The sequence below is a fragment of the Drosophila miranda genome, chromosome 2 (assembly GCF_003369915.1).
Source record: "Drosophila miranda strain MSH22 chromosome 2, D.miranda_PacBio2.1, whole genome shotgun sequence".
Classification (NCBI taxonomy): Eukaryota; Metazoa; Arthropoda; class Insecta; order Diptera; family Drosophilidae; genus Drosophila; species Drosophila miranda.
Genome location: NC_046675.1, coordinates 13,001,353 through 13,019,623, shown reverse-complemented (window position 1 = coordinate 13,019,623; position 18,271 = coordinate 13,001,353). Strand labels below are relative to the sequence as shown.

Below are 18,271 nucleotides of genomic sequence, written 5' to 3'. Positions count from 1 at the left end.
ATACACGACCGCAGAGAAAATTCAGATTCGCCGAGAGACAGTTTCTTTGGATTTCATTGGGCAGTTCTTCTTTAACCCATATTTTTATTCAAGTTTAAATAAAACTCCATTTAGTTCTCGGTCAATGAGCGGATGATGTCCGAATCTCCAGGATCGGTAATGGACATGGTGCACACGCGGAAGTATTTACCGCAGGCGGTTCCAAGCTCAATGTTCGTTCCGCTGTAGTGCTGGACCTCAGTCTTGGCCAACATCGCGTAGTACTCAATCTCGGACTTCCTCAGGGCGGGCGTGTTGCTGGCGATAAGCACCAGTTTGGCCTTGCCCTGACGCAGAGTCTTCAGCGACTGCTTGTATCCCAGGCAGTATTTGCCGGATTTCATCACCAGCGCCAGACGCGCATTGGTGCTCTCCAGCGCCTTCTTCTGCTTCTTTGGGGCAACCATTTTTCAATGTTTAAATCTGAAAAAACACTACATTTAGATTAATTAACAATAAAAATTTGTTTTACACACCTTCCGCTTGAGAATGCAAAAAAAGAAAGAGTCATTGTGACCGCGGATTTATCGTTATTTGGTCCGACCCTCAGAAATATACCAAAATATACCGTCTCATTTTAAAAATATACCATAGTATACTGAATTCAAGTACTATTTTACATATTCCTCGATTTTGATATTCCGTTTAATATTATTAGCTGGATAGAACATTTAGCCATGCCCACATAATTTTATCTAATTAATGAACCTATTTTCTAATTGACTGGCTTATTTTAAACACTTGCTTTTATTGCATTTTGCGTAAAAAAAGGTTTAAGCGAAATAGGTCAAAATAAACAAACGCTAGAGGATAGTCGTTTATATTGCTCAATTTAGAGATTCCGTTGAATAATTCTGGCTAGCTAAATCCCTTAGTTCTGCCCACATAATTTTAACCCATTGATGAATACATTTTCTACAAGATTGGCTACTTTTACGTACTCAATTTTATTTAACGTGTCTAAAACAAGGTTAACAAAAAAAGATCAACAAAAAAACAGTGAAAACGTAAGTGATCGGCACGTGGTTTTAAATCTAGTATTTTTAAACATTATTGATGGTTATATCGATAAGTGTTTTTCCATCAGCTTATTTAGAATTTTTTCAATTCAATGTGATCCAAATCAAATTTCCTTTCAATCTAATACAATTCTTTGTTTAAAAGTGCCTTCAATTTGAATTTGGGTATCGTACGTTTTAGTATTTTAAAGAAAGAGTTGTCAGCGCTGTACTTCAATATGTAGTTACAATGTATTAAAATGTGTAGTTAAAGCAGATTACCGATTTTTTGTAAACCTTATTTTACTAAATAAACTTAACAATATTGTACATAATTGATTCATTTATCGGATAAAATTATTTTTGCAGCACTGGGGGTTCCAGCTAGCATGTAATATTAAACCGAATATCAAAAAAACGAGGATCATCATTTTCGGTAATGAAAAAATTAACCCATTTTGTTCCATTGCGTGTTAAAAAATAGCCACGAAAATGATTCAACTTATAGAATTATAACGCAGTTCAGCAGAAACTTACCGTAGTGTTTCTTTTTGAAAGGAAGTAGAAAGGAATATTTTGCACAATCTACAAGCACTAAAGTTGTTCCCCTGTTTAAAAATCATATTTTTAATGGTGGCCTAAAAGTGTTAATGTAAACTAGTTGGCATGTTTCTGTACTGTTGTGAAAACAATATTTTTTATATTGTTTCTGGGCTATAATCGTGTAATTCTGTTTGGAAATAAAATGAGCACGACTGCGGAAGCGACCGTCAAGCCGCCTCCGATGAAGTCAGCAAATTACATTGCGCTCCAAACAGCATTTGAGGTCAGAAATCGAGAAAGATAGGCGGGAACGAAACAGCGAACCGGCAATATGAAATCGCAAATATTTACAGAATGCCTTGGAAAAGGCCATCAAGGACAGCAGCGTGGAGATGCTTGTTAAGGAGTACAACAGCTACACTGCCAACTCCGAGCACGACAAGCGTCTGCCCATGGACCATGCCTTTCGAGTGCTCCTCATGAAGCGCCTGAAAGACGACGTCAAGCGAATCGGTGATCTGGTGCGTCTCTCTGTGGAAGCCACTCGGGCTGAAATCGTATCCAACACCATTCCCGTAGTACTCCTTATAGACACTTTCGATATGGTCACCTTGGATAGGTGTCAGGAGATCTTTAAGTTTGTGGAGGAACTGGTGGATGTGTGGAAGGAGGAGATATTCTTTGCTTCTTGCAAAAATAACATATTGCGAATGTGCAACGACCTTCTGCGTCGCCTGTCCCGTACACAGAACACAGTCTTCTGCGGTCGCATTTTGCTCTTCCTCTCAAAGTTCTTTCCGTTCTCCGAGCGGTCTGGCTTGAACATTGTTTCCGAGTTCAATTTGGACAACTTGACAGAGTATGGACTGGATAGTAAGGATCACGATGACACTGACAATAAAGAGCTTGAGGACACTGCCGAGGATATCCCCCTCAAGATTGATTATGATCTGTATTGCAAGTTTTGGTCGCTTCAGGACTTTTTTCGCAATCCCAATCAATGCTACGGCAAGGCGCAGTGGAAGATGTTTCATATGGTAAGTGACGATCAAACTGTTGGCTTTGACTGGCTTGTACACGATTATTCTTTGCAGCACGCGGACAACATACTTCAGTCATTTGCCAGCTTCAAGCTGGAAGACGTGCGTCCGAGCAACAGCGAGAACGGCAGCGAGGAAGATCAGGCGATGGATGTAGACGATGACATTGTGGATGCCGCAGTGGCATCCACCGTGAGCAAAGCGAACACCTTTTTTGCCAAGTTTCTAACCAATCCCAAGCTACTAGCACTCCAGCTCTCCGATTCGAATTTCCGGCGTGCCGTCCTGGTGCAGTTCCTCATACTCTTTCAGTATCTTCAAGTCAGCGTCAAGTTTAAAATGTAAGTGAGCGAGGCTTCAGCAACGGGATACTTGAATAATTTGAGCATGTTTGATTTTAGCGACACATACACCTTAACAACCGAACAGGCTGAATTCATTAAAGACACGGAGCCGCGAGTGTATAAACTTCTGGAAGAGACCCCGCCATATGGCAGGCGCTTTGCCCGAACGGTTCACCATATGCTGGTGCGCGAGGAGATGTGGAACAACTGGAAGAACGAGGGCTGCAAAGAGTTCAAGAAGCCGGAAGATCCTCCGTCGAACGACGAGGACAACAAGCCTCCTCCCGCGAAACGACCAAAGCGTCCACTCGGCGATTCCCTGCGCGATGCTGCTCGTAATGGCAAGTTTTTCCTTGGCAAGTACGTACACATCCCGCTTCCTTGACTTTCCGGAATGAAAATCTGAGAAATTCTCCCTTAGCGAGAACCTGACCCGTTTATGGAACTACTCGCCGGACAACTTACAGGCCTGCAAAAGTGAGCAGCGCAACTTCCTGCCCCTACTGGAAACGTATTTGGAATCGCCTCACGATAAGATTGACCCAGCCTTCGAGTGGCGTGCTCTGCGCTTACTTGCCCGACAAACTCCCCATTTCTTCACTTCGCCTTCGCAGCCGTCTAGCAAGATTTCCGACTATTTGGAGCAAGTGCGCAAGCGTCTCATACGCGACAGAGAGCCCAAGCAAAGCGCCCCGGTATCCAGCAACGCATCAGAGCAGAACAACGGCCTGGCAGCAAAAAGGACACCCGCAGAAAGTGAGCAGGAAGCGGCTATGGCGCTGCAAGAAGCAGAGCCAGAGCAGGATCTCGAGGTGGAAGACACAGATCCAGTTGTAGAGGAAGTGGAAGAGAATCCGGGCCATGAGAAGTCATTGATGGTCACCGCCAAGCATATCGAGGAGGTGGCACCGCTCATTGGCGAGCCCTGGATGAAGGTGGGCAAAAAGATAGGATTCACCAATGACGAACTGCTGTTCTATCAAATGGAGCATGCCACCGCCAGTGTTGCCTGCACGAAAATGCTGTGCACTTGGATCTCAGAAGATGACGATGCCACGCTGGAAAACTGGGCCTATATGCTTGAGGGCCTGGAGATGAACCAGGCGGCCGATGCCGTAAAGGCCATCATCGAAAAAGAAAAATCTGGATCTTCTGGAACGACTGCCACTGTTGAGCAGTCGCAGCTCGAAGATGACAACGATGTCGAAGTATTATCCGACTAGGATGACCCAAAGCCGCCCGCAGTTTTAAGTTTAGCATCGTTTCATTCATCAAAAATTCCTTTATCACAAGTAAACGTATGGGCATGTTCATAGTCGAACCCACCTCTTGGTCGTCAGCGCTTCTTCATAAGAGTGGGTCCGTTCTGGCGCGGTTTGTTGTGTATCATGGTGGCACATTTTGGTATATGCCGCTCCGCAGCCATTTGATTGAAGCGTCTGCCGCAGTGAGGACACTGTATGTAGTCGGCATTCTCCGACGGCGGTGGCGGTGGAAGGTCACTCAGCTTGCCGCCGCGAGCCAAATGCGCCTGCATCTGCTTCGCAGATCGTATCGTCTGTATGAACTCCTCGTGCTTCTTGCGCCAGTTGCTTTTCTTTACGCCCGTGGACAGGCCCTTTATCTGGGCGGCACTGCTGTACGTGGACTGAGAGCGAGTCTGCTTATTACCCTTCTTGGCGGTGAACTTCTCCGCCTCGGTGCCGCCCACACGCTGCTTGGAGGCATCGAATATCTTGCGCTTGGTGGTGATGGTGCGCTGGCACACAGCCTCGTGCTTGCCCAATCGATCCGTGTTGAAGTGCCGACCGCAGTATCGGCAGGCGGACGTACCATCAGGAGGCGGCTGACTCTGTCAGAAGAACAGTGGCATTAGCGAATGACCGTTTCAGCACCTGACACCACGACTCACCATTGTTTTCTTGGGGACTGGAGATTTTGCTTCGGCCTGAACCGGATTAACATGGAATCAAATTGAACAACATTAATATATTTTTTTGTTCGGAAAATAAAGGCAATGTGGGATGGAATGATACTCACCTTTCGAACCAGTGGAGGTGACTTGCGACTACTTGCGACTGCTGCCCCCCGACTGGCCGGTTGGGCCTTTGCCCTGGCCGTTGCTTTTGGCATGGGACTCCTCGGAGGAGTGGCAATGAAACGACTGGTTGCCTCCGCTTCACGCGGTGGCGTTTTTCTCGTAATCACAGGCTTTAGCCGGTTCACAGTTCCCGCCGGATTGTACTTGTTGTTGTTGTTGCTATCACTGGTCAAGCGTTTGTTCAAGACTGGCTTGTCCCTTAGGCTCATGGCGGAGACATCTTTGATCAGTCGTTGAACTGGATGCTGGCTACGAGCGGGCTGCGACGGTGGCGTGGTAGCCCCACCAACAATGGGCTTCAGCGGATTACTTCGATCGATGCCAGCTCCGCGACGCCGCTCATCGAACATTTGGCGTACTTTCCCATTGCCTACGAGCCTGGACGAAACAGCGCTGGGGGCCACAGTAGCTTGACCATTGCCACTAGTCCTGCCCGCCATTAGGTTTCGGCGACGCTCCTCCTCCGCCTTCTGAAATCGCATCTGGAAGAAGAATTGCGAACAAATAGAGAGATTCAGATTCAGTTGTGTGCGGGAGTAATTTTTGTTTTATTGGATGCCCTCTATGATGGTTGTGACCTTACAGGTGCCGAAGTGCTGTTGCCATTGCCATTGCCATTGGCATCGCTGGGTGGCAGGTGACTCAGCGCCTCGATTAACCGCCTGGCCGCCCAAGATTCATTGAGCTTGAGGGGCAATATGTGATCGTGCTGGAGGTACTCCGACTCGAGCCCGTCGCTAAAGATGGGTATCTGTTCGTCCTCCTCCGCTTGCAACATGCTCGGCCAACAGGCGCGTGTCAACTGAGGTGGACATTAGCACGTCCGTTTCCCCCGAGTGGAGTCATTAGGTGCACATGTGTAAGCTTGTGTTCCCCCCCCGCTTCTGTTTCTTTTAGTGTTTGTGTGGGCTGTTGTTTGCCTGTCTATTCCGCGGGGCAAACGATGCGGCATGCGCCCACTTCCCACTTCCCGCTCGGAACAAATCCGTGCCCACCACTTACGTGCCGCCAGTACATAAAGCCCCGTGCCACACGACCCGCCTGGGCAAAGGTAACTTTGTCCGTCGCTGGTGGGCCAAAATAGTTGTTGGGGCTGGTGGGCATGCTCCGCCTTCGCCTTCGCTCCTACTCGTATTTCCCTATAGATAAGGCTCTTGCTGTATTCCTCTTGTTTCCTGGTTTGTAGTGTAGTGGCCTTCGGGACCGACCGGCCATGGCCATCGTCAAAGGAGAATACTATAGAGAGTCTTTTGTGTATCGGACACTTAAGAAATTCTAGCCAGCCGCTGTCCTTTTGTTTAGCCTGCTTCTGCCCCTTCCTCGCCTCCTCCTCGCTGTTGTTGTGCATGGTGTTGCTGCATGCCAATAGCAACAACAACAAAATCAATGGCTGCAACGGCCACCAGACGTTGCCATGGCTCACGTGGCAGTACAGCACTCACACACGGAGCCAGACACGGACACACACAGGTACACATTAAATGGAGGGAGCGAGAGCTAGTTCGGCATTTGTTGAATGCAACAAAGGAAGCGCTCAGGTGACAAAGAACCTCCCACGGGGGACCGTTCCAATCAGCGATTAAAATCGCTGTTTTCCAAGGTAAATTATTTGATTGATTGATGAATTGATGGATTGTTGGACTGTTTTTCCTATGCTGTGTGTGTGATTGGCTGAGTGTGTTTAATGTCAACCCTTTATGGGTATTGAGGGGCTCTTCTAGGATTTTCTAGTGCCGCCTACGCCCCCGGGTCTGCCATCAACAGATGGCATTGAATGGAGAGCCTTTTGTGTCGCGACAAGAGCACCCATTCCCCAAATACGGGGAGGCACTAAATTAATTGGCTGGCTTTCCGCTGGGAAACTTCAGAAATAGAACTCCATCGAGCTCGAACCATTTTTGGAAGCGTCACGGAAATTGGACGGAAAGATCTGGCTGCTGATTGGTGGATGATCATGGTCAAATGGTCTGCTAATTGTGGCAACAAATTAGTAATCACAAGTGGCCGGGATGCGGCCTTCCTGTGACGAGAACTCTTACCCGCATATCGCCCAGCTTTGAGGGCAGGCCCTCTCCGGAACCGTTTGCAGCCATAGCCAAATATAGTCGGATGGATTCGATTCGACTGGTGGTGAGTGGGCAACAGACAAGGCGATGACGCGAGTAAGCCGCTTGAACGCTTTTGTTACCGTAGACCCGGCTTAGACCGCTTAGTCCAATGAGTCATGCGAGGTTGTCGCACTGCCTGCAAAGAAGCAAAAGTCAGATTGGAGAATTACGATAGTCAATAAAAGTCGGCAGGAGGCGTGAATGAAAACAGGGTGCAAACAGTCGCCACAGATCGTCGGATAATGCAGTGCGTGGGCGACCAGACTCGGATCCAGATCCAGACCCAGACCCAGACTCACACCCAGCTCAGACTCACAGTTGTGGGCCGATGGCCACACCGAATATGGCTCTTCCAATGAACACTCCAATTGAATCGAATCGAATTGAATTTCAAGCAATATGCGCACCAAAAACGAGTGAACTCTAATGAACGTTCGAAACGATTAAAACTGAATCTAAAAGTCTGGACCAAAAACAACTAGCAATGTTTGAAATTTATCAATGTATATTTGTTTAAGCGATATTCAGCCGAAGCTATTTATTTGTTGTTAATTTCGGAATGCAAACTTATTCCATAACCTGTCGAGCAAAGCCTGCTGGGTGGGGCATCTACCAGCCCCTCCCCTACAAGTGTTATTTCAATAAATATTCTGACTACTACTGAGTATTTCATCTGGTTTTAAGGGCATAGAGCCGTCAGTATTGCCGCCCACACATGCTGTTCCCCTCTCGACTTCGCTCGCAAAACTAATTTATGTACATTTCTGCTTTTTGGCACACGTCGTCTCTTGCTGACTAATTCCAACTCTCGGCTCTGTTTGCTCTGTCTGCGATTTGCATACGAGAACTCTTCCAATTATGGCCGAAATATACTTACCAGCCGTGAGTGGGGACAGTCCTCCGGTTGGCCTGGCCAGAAGGCACGCGAGTTTGTTGACACACCAGCGAGGGGAACTTTAGAGCCAGACCTCGAGAAGTGGGTCACCGACGAGGGGACAGGACAGCGCAGGACAGGCCAGGATAGGACAGTGGCTGGGGTAAATGGCCAGCTGCTGACAGCAACTACGCGTACGCCGCCGCGTTGGCCCACTCAAGTCGTTTGAATTTTAAAGAGGTGCCTCGCTTGGGCACCGGCTCGGCTCGGCTCGACTCGACTGTTTGCTTAGAAGTTTGCGCGCTAACTGAGACAAGATTCTGAATTCGAATCCGAGTCCGATTCCAATTCCGATGGCCAGGCCCAGGCCCGAACAAGTTGCGAAGTTGGCGACATCGAGGGAGCGTTGCAACGCCAACTGATCCTATATACAGCGATGATGGTGATGGTGATGGTGATGGTGATGGTGATGGTGATGGTGGCGTGTCGGAGCTGGCTCCAAACCCCACTCCGCGTTCAGCATGCCACTCTTTCCCCCCGCCCATGTGCGTGATTTCGCAGCACACACGAAGAGAAACCATGTACAATGTTTATTCGCTCAATTGCTGTTGTTTCGTTCTCTCAGATGTTGTTGCTAATCTTTATTTGCTTTTTTGCTTTTTGTTTTACATTTATCAACGCCTAACGCATCGCAGATCTCTCCGTCAAAACTCTTCTTGGCTGCCTGCCTGCCTGCCTGCCTGCCTGAAGTCATCGAATCAAGACCCCGCGCGTAAGGTGTATTTATAGACCTTTGTGAGGTCTCTCAGCGATTGCCGAAACCATGATTTATCAAAAGCCATCACACATAGATGTAGGTTTTGCAAATTGGCTAAAAATGAATTGGTACAAAATTCTTACAAAGTTTTTGCGATGGGAATCGATTCGGAAATGTTCGACTTGTGAGCGTATTCCAGATTCGGCAATCGCTTGGGTCTGATTCAGTGGATGACTTCTTTTGTTTTCGTTAGACAATCATAAATGTTCATTCGTTTTCGTTTTCGTGTGCTTTGGGGGCTGTGCGGTCTTGAAACCATATAAGAGCGTTCGACTTTCGGGCTCTTCTAACTGCCAGCCTCTCTTTCTCTTTTTGGCCAAAAGTATTCTGCTGCACATGCTCTTCGGCTTGGGATTGGGTTTGGGGTTGGGGTTGGTGGCACTTGGTGGCACTTGGTGGCACTTGGTGGCACTTGGTGAACCTGCACCATACAAAGGGAAGGGATAAGGCAGGGTTCGTTTCGAGCAGATCTTTCTCTGGCTGAAGCGTTTTTGTCGTTTGTCGTTTTTGGTTTGAGCTTTTGCGGCGTCATGCGAGTGAACGTCTACCAAATATTTATAGACACATATACATACGATACACATCAATAGAATTACATATTTACTTCTCTAATTACGGCTCGAGAGCGACCCTGGCCAAAGTTCGGGAGAAGGGGGGACATGGTTGGGGGTTCGCAGGTTGCAGGAGTCTTTGGCGGGTCTTTCGGCCTACGCTTAAAACTTTTACAATTTGTTACATTCATAGTACATAAGATTTACTCGTCCTCATTGCGATTGGGTTCTGCCATCGGGTTTTGGTTCAATTTAATCAATTATGTTTCTGCCTTACGCCAATGCACACTTGTGCGAGTATGTGTGAATATGTATATAATATGCACACCTATTTAATGTATATGTATATGCATGCATGCATGTATGCTTTCTTGTATAATTTGTATAGTCTGTTGCTGCTTCATTTCTTCTGTTCTCTGACGACAGACTGCTAGCAGTGCGGACCACAAATTGGAATACATTTAACAATGACACGGCAACTTCAACGTCAACTTCAACTTCAACATCAACATCAACATCAAGGACACTGACAACTGACAATTGGTAACAAACAACGAACTTACTAGCCTAATTGCAAGTAACGGGTATATGGTGAGCCGGGCGGCAAGGCCTCGCCGGCAGATCGGGCGTATACGCAATGTCTGCTTCCGGCCTTGCCCCCGTTGCGCTCTCTCGTTCCATCTCTCACGGATCATTCACTTGGCTTGGATTCATAACTTCTATTTGCTCTTTCGGTTCGTACTCCCCTTCAGGGCTACCTGGGGTGCTGGGCCGCCGCCTCCTTGCCCTCGCTGGCTGCCTAAATACGCAGCACAATAAAAATGGATACAGTACACATCTGTATGTATATGTTTATGGGTGTATATAGGTATATGCACATATACACTTTTCTGTTGTTCAGCTAACACGGAAAATGCATTTTACGTGTACAATTATTCTACAAAACTTTGCTTCTAAAGTATACTCATGTTCTTTAAGGTTTCCTTCAGTTGATGTTTTAAAACACACATGTGGTTGGGTTTTTTCATCGCATCGTTTACAATAAACTTTATAAAAATACTTGTTGGTAGTGTAACTGAAGAGCGTGTGGGGGATTGACACTTAATTGAAGCTTGACGTGGCTCAAACCCCTTCAATCGAATTCAATCGTATTCATATTCGTACGTTAACGAGTATTTTGTAGATATTCATACATAAGTTAGGGTTCATGGAGTCTGGAGTCAACTCCATTTCCATTCTGGACGTGCTAAGACTATTTATTACACACAGGCCAGGCCCGAGTGTCTGGCCAGTTGTCCTTCGACATCTCCACATCATCGAAGCTTTAACAATTTACATACATATGTATGTATACTATTTAATCCAGTTTTTCCTACATGCGTATGCGTGATTGTCCAAGGTTGATTTTACTTCTATTTTGGTTTTAGATTTCATTTCATTAAGTTTAAGGTTTTAGGTTTTAGGTTTTAGGTTTTAGGTTTTGAGGTTTTAGGCTTTAGGTTTTGTGTCCGCTTGCATTCCTTCTTGACTAACAATTTTCGGCTTACACTCGGATTAGGCTTCAGACTACAACATTTTGGTGAAGATATTCCCATCTATATATGTATAATATGTATGTGTGTGTGTATATATAGTATAGGTATATGCATGTATATGTTTGTGTCGCTCTCGAATCTCGAGTCTCAAATCGCTTCGTCTTCGCTTTATCTAGAACTATAAGCCAACATTCAATGCGCTCTAATTTAACGTCTAAACGACAATTGCTTAAGTCTTTTAGTCTACATTTACTTATACTCGTAGGTTGCGCTGTTACACTGCGCTGCGTGGGTTATCTCTCGTCTTCCCCGTACTAAACACCTAACGAACGGTTCGGTTCGGCTATGGCTATATATGTATGTAGGTATTGTACACAGACACAAACATACAAACGCTTACGTGTGCGCGGAGTATACATACAATAACAACGATTGGTAGCGTAGTGTGTACGAGAGTGTACGAGTGTGTACGAGTGTGTGTGGGCTGTGTTCTGTGACGGCTAAGGTTGTAGTAGGCTCAGGTTTAAAGGACAACACTCTACCGATAGAAGTTATCGATTGGGAAAAATCAACGCTGGACTGACGCGGACTAGATTTTTATTTGTATTTTTGTACTTGGGTAATTGGCGATTGCATTTTGTGCATATTCTGCTGAGATTTACGGTTAAGTCGAACGACGCCAACAAAATGGCGGATCATAAGTATAAGTTGCTCAGCACGATCGACCCCAGCAAAGTAAATGTGCCCTTCAACAAGAAATTCGCCAAACTGACGCTATCTTCCCAACAGAGAAGACAACCGATAGGCCGGGACACCAAGGAATCAGACCCAAAGCCTGAACCAATAGAAGAGTGTGAGAATCCCCTGCTCCGCAGCGACTCCAGTAGCGACCACATTGCCATGGGCCAAAAATACACTCCCAACGATGACGCCGAGGAGACGCACCTCGATATCGAAGGCTCCGAATATATGGAAGCTCTGCATCTGAGTGGCGATGGCTGCACACAGCCTGGGCGCAGTAAGACACCCGTGGATGTGGAGGCTCTAGCCACACAGGTGACCAACTTGACAATGGAGCCCAAGCCGCTCAATCCGGATATATCCATTTGCATCTCATCTACGACAGAGGAGGGAGAAGATGATGACGATGACGACAATAGTGCCTCGTGCATTACTATATCAGACTCCAGTGATGATGAGGCCGCACCACCGGAGAGCATGGCCGTGAGTGATCGTACACCTGACACTGACCCAGAGCAGGAACCTATCCCAGCTCCCATTTTGAGCAACGACCAGGTCCAGCGCATTGAGGCCTTTCTGCGCGACGTCTCAATCGAACGTCGCGAGATGGGGGAGAAAGAGTTGCCGATGTCTCCGTCGCCCCTGTCCTCCGCCCAACGACGTTCTCGGCTGGCCGATGCGGACACAGAGTCCATGGTCACAACCGACGAGAACTGGATGCCGCTTGAGCAGCCCACGAGCCCGTCCACGAGCAAGCGGTTGGCCCACGAAAAAACGGAAGTGGCCAGCTTCTCCTCTAAGAATTTAGCCGGACTGGACAGAAGCAAGAGGCTGGCGGATGCCGACACAGAGGCGAATACTCTCAGCTCACAGGATGCGCCATGCTTGGACAGCAGCAGGCGTCTGGCGGATGACGACACCGAAGTAAACACTCTCTGCTCCCAGGAAGTGTCCGACACATCCGGCTGCCACGACTCGACGCTCAACGAAGACGAACCGATTCCCGATGAATCGGTCGAGATCCCAGAGGCAAGCAGCGAGGGCGAACCAACGCCGCCAAGACCGACCTCGTCCTCCACATCATCGGGCGAAGAGGCTCCGGCCATCAAAGTGAACAGTATCAATATCTCGGCCAAGATTAACATAAAAATACATATACCAGCCATGGAAACGAGCTCAGAAGATGATGACGACCAGTATCCATCTCCAAGGGCCACCCAATCCTTGCCAGCCACCGAAGAAGTTCATCAGGAACAGCAGCAGCAGGAGCAGCCACAAGATCATCAGCATCAAAAGTCGATGCTGTCAACCAACGGTGCTTCCGAGGACGAGCAATTCCTCACACAGGCCGAGAAGCTCTTGAATGAGCTTTACGGAAAATCCTGGCAGACTCCCGATGTCATACGCACCCTGAAGCGATCCAGTGGCATTGGCGGCAAGACAGCCCCCCTAAGGTCGAGGAACTTTCAGATTCCAACAGCCGCCACAACTGTTAAGAAAAAGAAGGAGCGCCCTGCGCCGCGTGTGCAGCAGCTAAAAGAGAGTGTCCTCGCTAATTTTAGACAATGTAAGTGAAGCTGAAACTTATCTTAACTCGCAACGTTTAACTCTCTCTTGTTGTGCTGCATGTAGTCCAGAAAACCCCGCACTCCAATGAGACCCCATTGAACCCCACTCGCTTGCCGCAGCGTGCCGTCCAGACCGAAAGACGTCCCCGTGCCGCCCGGCCACAGCGCCCAACCCCCACAAAGTCCACGGCACGCACCAACCATGTGGATGAGGACCGCTGGCGTGCCTTGATTGACTCTGAAAGCGGTACAGATGCCTCCGACGACGAGGACGCGGATGCAACCTTCAGCGGCAGTGAAAGTTGCAGCGATGACGAAATAAATGGAAAGGGTGATGTTACCTACTTGGATTTGACCAAGGCCGAGGTCGAGGTGATCAGCAATCCCGACATGGATCCTCAATGTAAGATCATTAAGATTTAAACTCAGATCAAATACTAACATTGTCATTCCAACAGCTCCGAAAAATCATCGTCGTCTTGACGATATTCTCCGTTCATGTCGCGCTCGCACGAAATCCAAGCTCCCTGCTACGCCCGCAGAACCCACCACTGACACCGCTACCGCCACCGCCACACCCACAGTCCAAGCCCCCATACGACGACGGTTGTTCAAACCAAACATTGGCTATGAGACCGAAGAAGAGGCCATTGAGATTGTGAATAAAGCACGTGAACTGGATATGCTGGAGGAACTGGAGAATGACTATCTACCGCACACGCCAGTGCTTATAGACGTGCAACAGGTGAAGAAGGACATGGGAATTGCAAAGAACACCAATGTAACGCCCAAACCCAGCCCGATTCTGAAGCTGTTGGCACCAAAAACAGCACCCCCTAAAGTGATCTCCCGGCAACTGAAAGAACAACCAAAGAAGAACGAGGGCAAATGTAGTTTCCTGAAATCGCTGGAAGGACAGGTCAGCCGAGAGTTCAGCGACAAGGAGGCGCTCTTCTATCGGGAGAACTTTGCCAAAAACAAGGAGCAGCTGGCCGAGCGCCTCTATAAGATGTTCAATGCGGACGTGTTCAACAATGAGCTGGACGTGACCATCACATGGTCGAAGCTGCTGCGCAGCACGGCTGGACGATGCATGAATAAGACAAAGTTGGTTTCCCGAAACCACGCATAGCCCACGAGCTGCCTCTTATCGTCGGCTTTGTTTTTTCTTCAAACTTTAGACTCAATCAACGGAACAGCGTGGTCGAGCTCAGCGTAAAGGTGCTGACCACAGCCGACAGACTCCGCTGCACGCTCATCCACGAGCTGTGTCATGCCGCCACCTGGGTTTTCAACGGTGAGGGTGGACACTGCCGTGTCTGGAAGGACTGGGCCAAACGCGCCAACGAAAAGTATCCAGAGCTGCCCGCCATCACGCTCTGCCACAGCTACAGCATTGAGTTTAAGTACACGTATAAATGTGTGAACTGCAATCTTGAGTAAGTTTCGTGGTCCATTCTCTGGTTGCTGTAGCTTATTGATGCCATCGTTAATCGTTAATCCCCTTGCAGCTCGCACGCCCACTCCAGATCTCGCAAGGTGGAGAAAATCCGCTGTAGTCTATGTCGCGGCCCAATCACAGTGTTTCTGAACAAAAAGGACAAGCTTGGCAATACCGTGTCGAAGCCGGCGGGCGAGGCCAAGGGCTTCGCCAAGTTTGTAAAGGACAATTTCAAGAAGTACAAGCAGGGCAATGTCCCGCACAAGGAAGTCATGAGCCTTTTGAGTGCGGAATATGCCAAGCAGAAGGGCGATAATGTAACGAACTTGGCAGGTGTCGGGGAGTGAGAGAAGGGGGCACGCAGATATTCCCGGCTGGGAGGCTCGTCGGCTAGTTGGGGTGGTGATCTTGCCCTCCTCTCACTTAATGCCTCTTCTCATTATTACAAGGTTATAATCTGTGCGTGCTACGACGAGAGTTAATTTGGACCTAAAATTCGACTGAACCCATAATTGGCTCTTTCTTCTACCTGTTCCCGAACGCTTTTCCTCGCCTCAGATCTCGTTGAAGCGGATTGACCCTCCCTTCCTTGGCCATCCCTAGGTCGCAATTTTCAAGAAATGACCCCTCTGCGTTCTCATGGGGCTCTCAGGGGCATCTGGCTAGCCGAAGGCATACAAAAACTATATTCTAGAACATTATAAAATGTATTGAATCCTACATAAACAAATTTCTAAACTAAAAATAAACCTAACCCAAAAATAGGTGTACGCATAAAACAGATAAAATAGATGGAATTTCAAAATGACTTAATAATAGTGATAAACAAAATGAATAATTATTTCACATATAAAAAGATTAACAACGGCCAAACCGAAAGGGGGGAAGAAATAGAAACAGTAAGGGGGGAAGCATACAAAGTATTTATCCCTCTCCTCTTTACTTTTTCAGTGGGACTCGAGTCAAATCGTTCGAGTTGAGTCTTTTAAATTTCTCTTTCACACTCACCCGCAGATCCGCATGTCCACCGACGAAAGCGCTTTCCGGAGGAGAATCGGACCTGGAACGAGAACTCCGATAGGGAGTGGCATAAAGCACAACAAAAACTCACTCACAAATTCCCCACTTTCCTCTCTCCACACTTACTTTGAGCGACTCATTACATTCAAAAAAAACTTTCTCGCCCCTTTTCTTTTTCTCGTTCGCGCCGCCCCTTGCCGACTGCCGATGTCTTTCTCAAAAAAAAACTAACAAAAAAAAATTATTTAAATTAACATAAAACACTCGACAATACACATATTATTTCTTTTCAAATTTCTGCCTTCCCGATCTCTTCCCGATCTCTTCCCGACCTTCCGCAATCGGGCTGTTTTCGTCGACCACTCGCGCCGCCACTCGAAATCTCAGACTGTTCTTGATTGCGCTCAGTCTGCGCTATGTAGCCCTTCCTTGGCTCGCTCTCCAACCAGAAGATGGAGTTTTTTTTCTTCCAAAAACCACTCAACTCCCGCTAGCGTCGTTGGTGCCCGGGTACTTGGGCCTGTAAATTTTCCACCGCAGCTTCGGCTGCTCCTCTGGACCCCTTTTGCGTCCCTCGACCTCTCGATCTACTCTACGCCTCGGCGTCTTTGGATCCGTGAAGCTGAACCGGGTCGGTATTGTAATGAAAATGCGGCGACACGGCGTTCCTCTTCTGCCGTATAAACTGCGCCAATAGCCGGTCCTATGCGGATGAAATCATCTAACTAGCTTGGAAAAACTAACGCCGGATTAACTCGAGACTTTCTCGTTTCTGAAGCACTTAGATAAAAATATATATTTTTTTTTTGATAAAAGAAAACGAATGCTCGGGTCGAGCGCCAAAACGGGAAGAGACCGAAGCCAAGCCCCTCAACATGCTAGAACCTTCGGGACCTCTCATAGAACAAGGGAAATGCCAGAGAAAGTTGACAATCTGGGCTGTTAAATCTATCACCCTTTCCTATGCCCCTTTTCGTGACCTCCCAAACCTAGCCCATAGAGGGTGTATGCTCTGCCACGGCCATTACGGTGCCGACCACTAGATGGCGCTGCGAACTAGCTCTCTCGGCTGATCCAAGCGTTACAACCTCCAGTGACCAAGAGATTCTGTAATAGATTCGGAATTCAGTGAATGTACCAAACCTGCTTTCCTCTATAATCACCGTCTTTTTCTCTACGTAGCACTTTGCACTTTCACCACACAATATAGCTTGATCTTGCTTTTTAGTCGATTCTCCGCCGACTTGCAGTTATGTAATTTGGTATGTATTATGTAATACAGGGACACGTGAACTTCCACTAGAGTTTGGCACTATTGGCACAGGCACAACCGAAGTGTTTTGGGAGAAAAATGGAATTGATCCGCGTGTTCACCGTCGCTGTCGGCTTAAGCGGCATAGACGAGCTTTAACGGGACCCTTCCATGGAATTCGGTCTCGAGAGACGAAAAAGAACATTCGAGCAATTAAAGCTCCATATTCGAAGTAGCTGTTTTTAAAGCCTTGGTGTTCGAACTAATCAAGTTGGCGCGTGATTTGAATCTGCTTTATATCTGGGAAATTTTTAGGGAATTTAATCTGGGCTTGCTTCACTGGCCACTACAGAGGTCGGGTCTTCTTCCTCTACTATTGTCGGGTTTATGCATTTTACAGTGAATGTCTTAGGACGTTTCTTAAATTTAATGGTTACATGTACAATTTATATTACAATTTTGGTTTAATTTGGTACTTGGAAGATTCCATGTTACTAAAATGTTTGGTTCTATATAATTTACTTGAATGTTCTTATATGGTTTTGTATAAGGGCATTTTGCAGGTTTCTGTTGTATGATCGGGAATTATTTTGTATAATGGGGTGTTAATGCTTTCGCTTTAAATATTGGAAACTATTAATATTTCATTGGAATCTACTTTTAACCATGTTGATGTTTTGATGTGTAATATTTTCTCAGAATTTATATGTTTCAGGTTATCTTGTTTTAATAATTTTGGGTTGAATATACCAAGCAGATAGCTGCATACCCAACTCTATATCTTCAACGTATTCTGTGAAGTGTTGGAGGTTAAATATCAAAATTTCTAATTGTTTATTTCTATTTTTCTCTTCGTTTAAATTATTTATGGCCTCAAGTCCTTTGTTTATTGTTTCTATTACTAAGGTTAATTCATTGGTTTGTATACTGTTTTTTGGCTATACTGTCTATTTTGTATTGTATCTGAATTACTTTTTTGAAATTGTTAGCTTTTTCTAATAGGCTTGCATAAGTTTCCTCAGTTTTTGTTATGTTTACTGTAAGGTAGGGATATTCATAATTAGTTGGTATGTTTATTGTACCAGTATTGAATATGAGATATCCATACGGGGATTTTATTGGGTTAATTTCGACGTTTTGTCCATTCGTGGATGATGATCATTGATCTAATCAGGTTGCGGTTCATTATTCCCGTTATTATCTTCCGATTCTCTGTAATTATTGTATTTACTATTATTAATTTTAGTTTTCTTTTTGAATTTTGATTTATAGTGAGTAATTTTTCTGCCCCTATTCTTT

General features: G+C 46.6%; 4 protein-coding genes across 7 annotated transcripts; 2 read left to right on the top strand and 2 right to left on the bottom strand.

Annotated features, from left to right (window-relative positions):
* Positions 1-41: 41 nt before the first annotated feature.
* On the bottom strand, positions 42-557 carry LOC108157223 (60S ribosomal protein L30-like). Its single transcript, XM_017289180.2, has 2 exons — positions 516-557; positions 42-462 (listed from the first exon to the last, which is right to left on the bottom strand). The coding sequence occupies exon 2, from the start codon at positions 444-446 to the stop codon at positions 111-113; it is 336 nt and encodes a 111-aa protein (XP_017144669.1). The 5' UTR covers positions 447-462; positions 516-557; the 3' UTR covers positions 42-110.
* Positions 558-1,699: 1,142 nt separating this feature from the next.
* LOC108156526 (THO complex subunit 1) lies at positions 1,700-4,289 on the top strand. Its single transcript, XM_033390146.1, has 5 exons — positions 1,700-1,863; positions 1,934-2,617; positions 2,675-2,961; positions 3,022-3,324; positions 3,386-4,289. The coding sequence occupies exons 1-5, from the start codon at positions 1,783-1,785 to the stop codon at positions 4,185-4,187; spliced, it is 2,157 nt and encodes a 718-aa protein (XP_033246037.1). The 5' UTR covers positions 1,700-1,782; the 3' UTR covers positions 4,188-4,289.
* LOC108156525 lies at positions 4,224-8,347 on the bottom strand. 3 transcript variants are annotated; one of them, XM_017288030.2, is made up of 5 exons: positions 8,051-8,347; positions 7,105-7,309; positions 5,005-5,547; positions 4,877-4,912; positions 4,224-4,816 (listed from the first exon to the last, which is right to left on the bottom strand). In XM_017288030.2, the coding sequence occupies exons 2-5, from the start codon at positions 7,156-7,158 to the stop codon at positions 4,301-4,303; spliced, it is 1,149 nt and encodes a 382-aa protein (XP_017143519.2). In that variant the 5' UTR covers positions 7,159-7,309; positions 8,051-8,347; the 3' UTR covers positions 4,224-4,300. The 3 variants fall into 3 exon arrangements, with proteins under 3 accessions (XP_017143519.2, XP_033246039.1, XP_033246038.1); XM_033390148.1 differs by lacking the exon at positions 8,051-8,347 and adding an exon at positions 7,490-7,739; XM_033390147.1 differs by lacking the exons at positions 7,105-7,309; positions 8,051-8,347 and adding an exon at positions 6,068-6,184.
* A 3,180-nt stretch (positions 8,348-11,527) lies between these two features.
* Positions 11,528-15,606, top strand: LOC117187447 (acidic repeat-containing protein-like). 2 transcript variants are annotated; one of them, XM_033390143.1, is made up of 6 exons: positions 11,529-11,685; positions 11,740-13,258; positions 13,324-13,662; positions 13,718-14,366; positions 14,441-14,698; positions 14,771-15,606. In XM_033390143.1, exons 1-6 carry the CDS (start codon positions 11,638-11,640, stop codon positions 15,045-15,047), a joined length of 3,090 nt encoding a protein of 1,029 aa, XP_033246034.1. In that variant the 5' UTR covers positions 11,529-11,637; the 3' UTR covers positions 15,048-15,606. The 2 variants fall into 2 exon arrangements, with proteins under 2 accessions (XP_033246033.1, XP_033246034.1); XM_033390142.1 differs by having other exon boundaries at positions 11,528-13,258.
* The last annotated feature ends 2,665 nt before the right edge of the window (positions 15,607-18,271 follow it).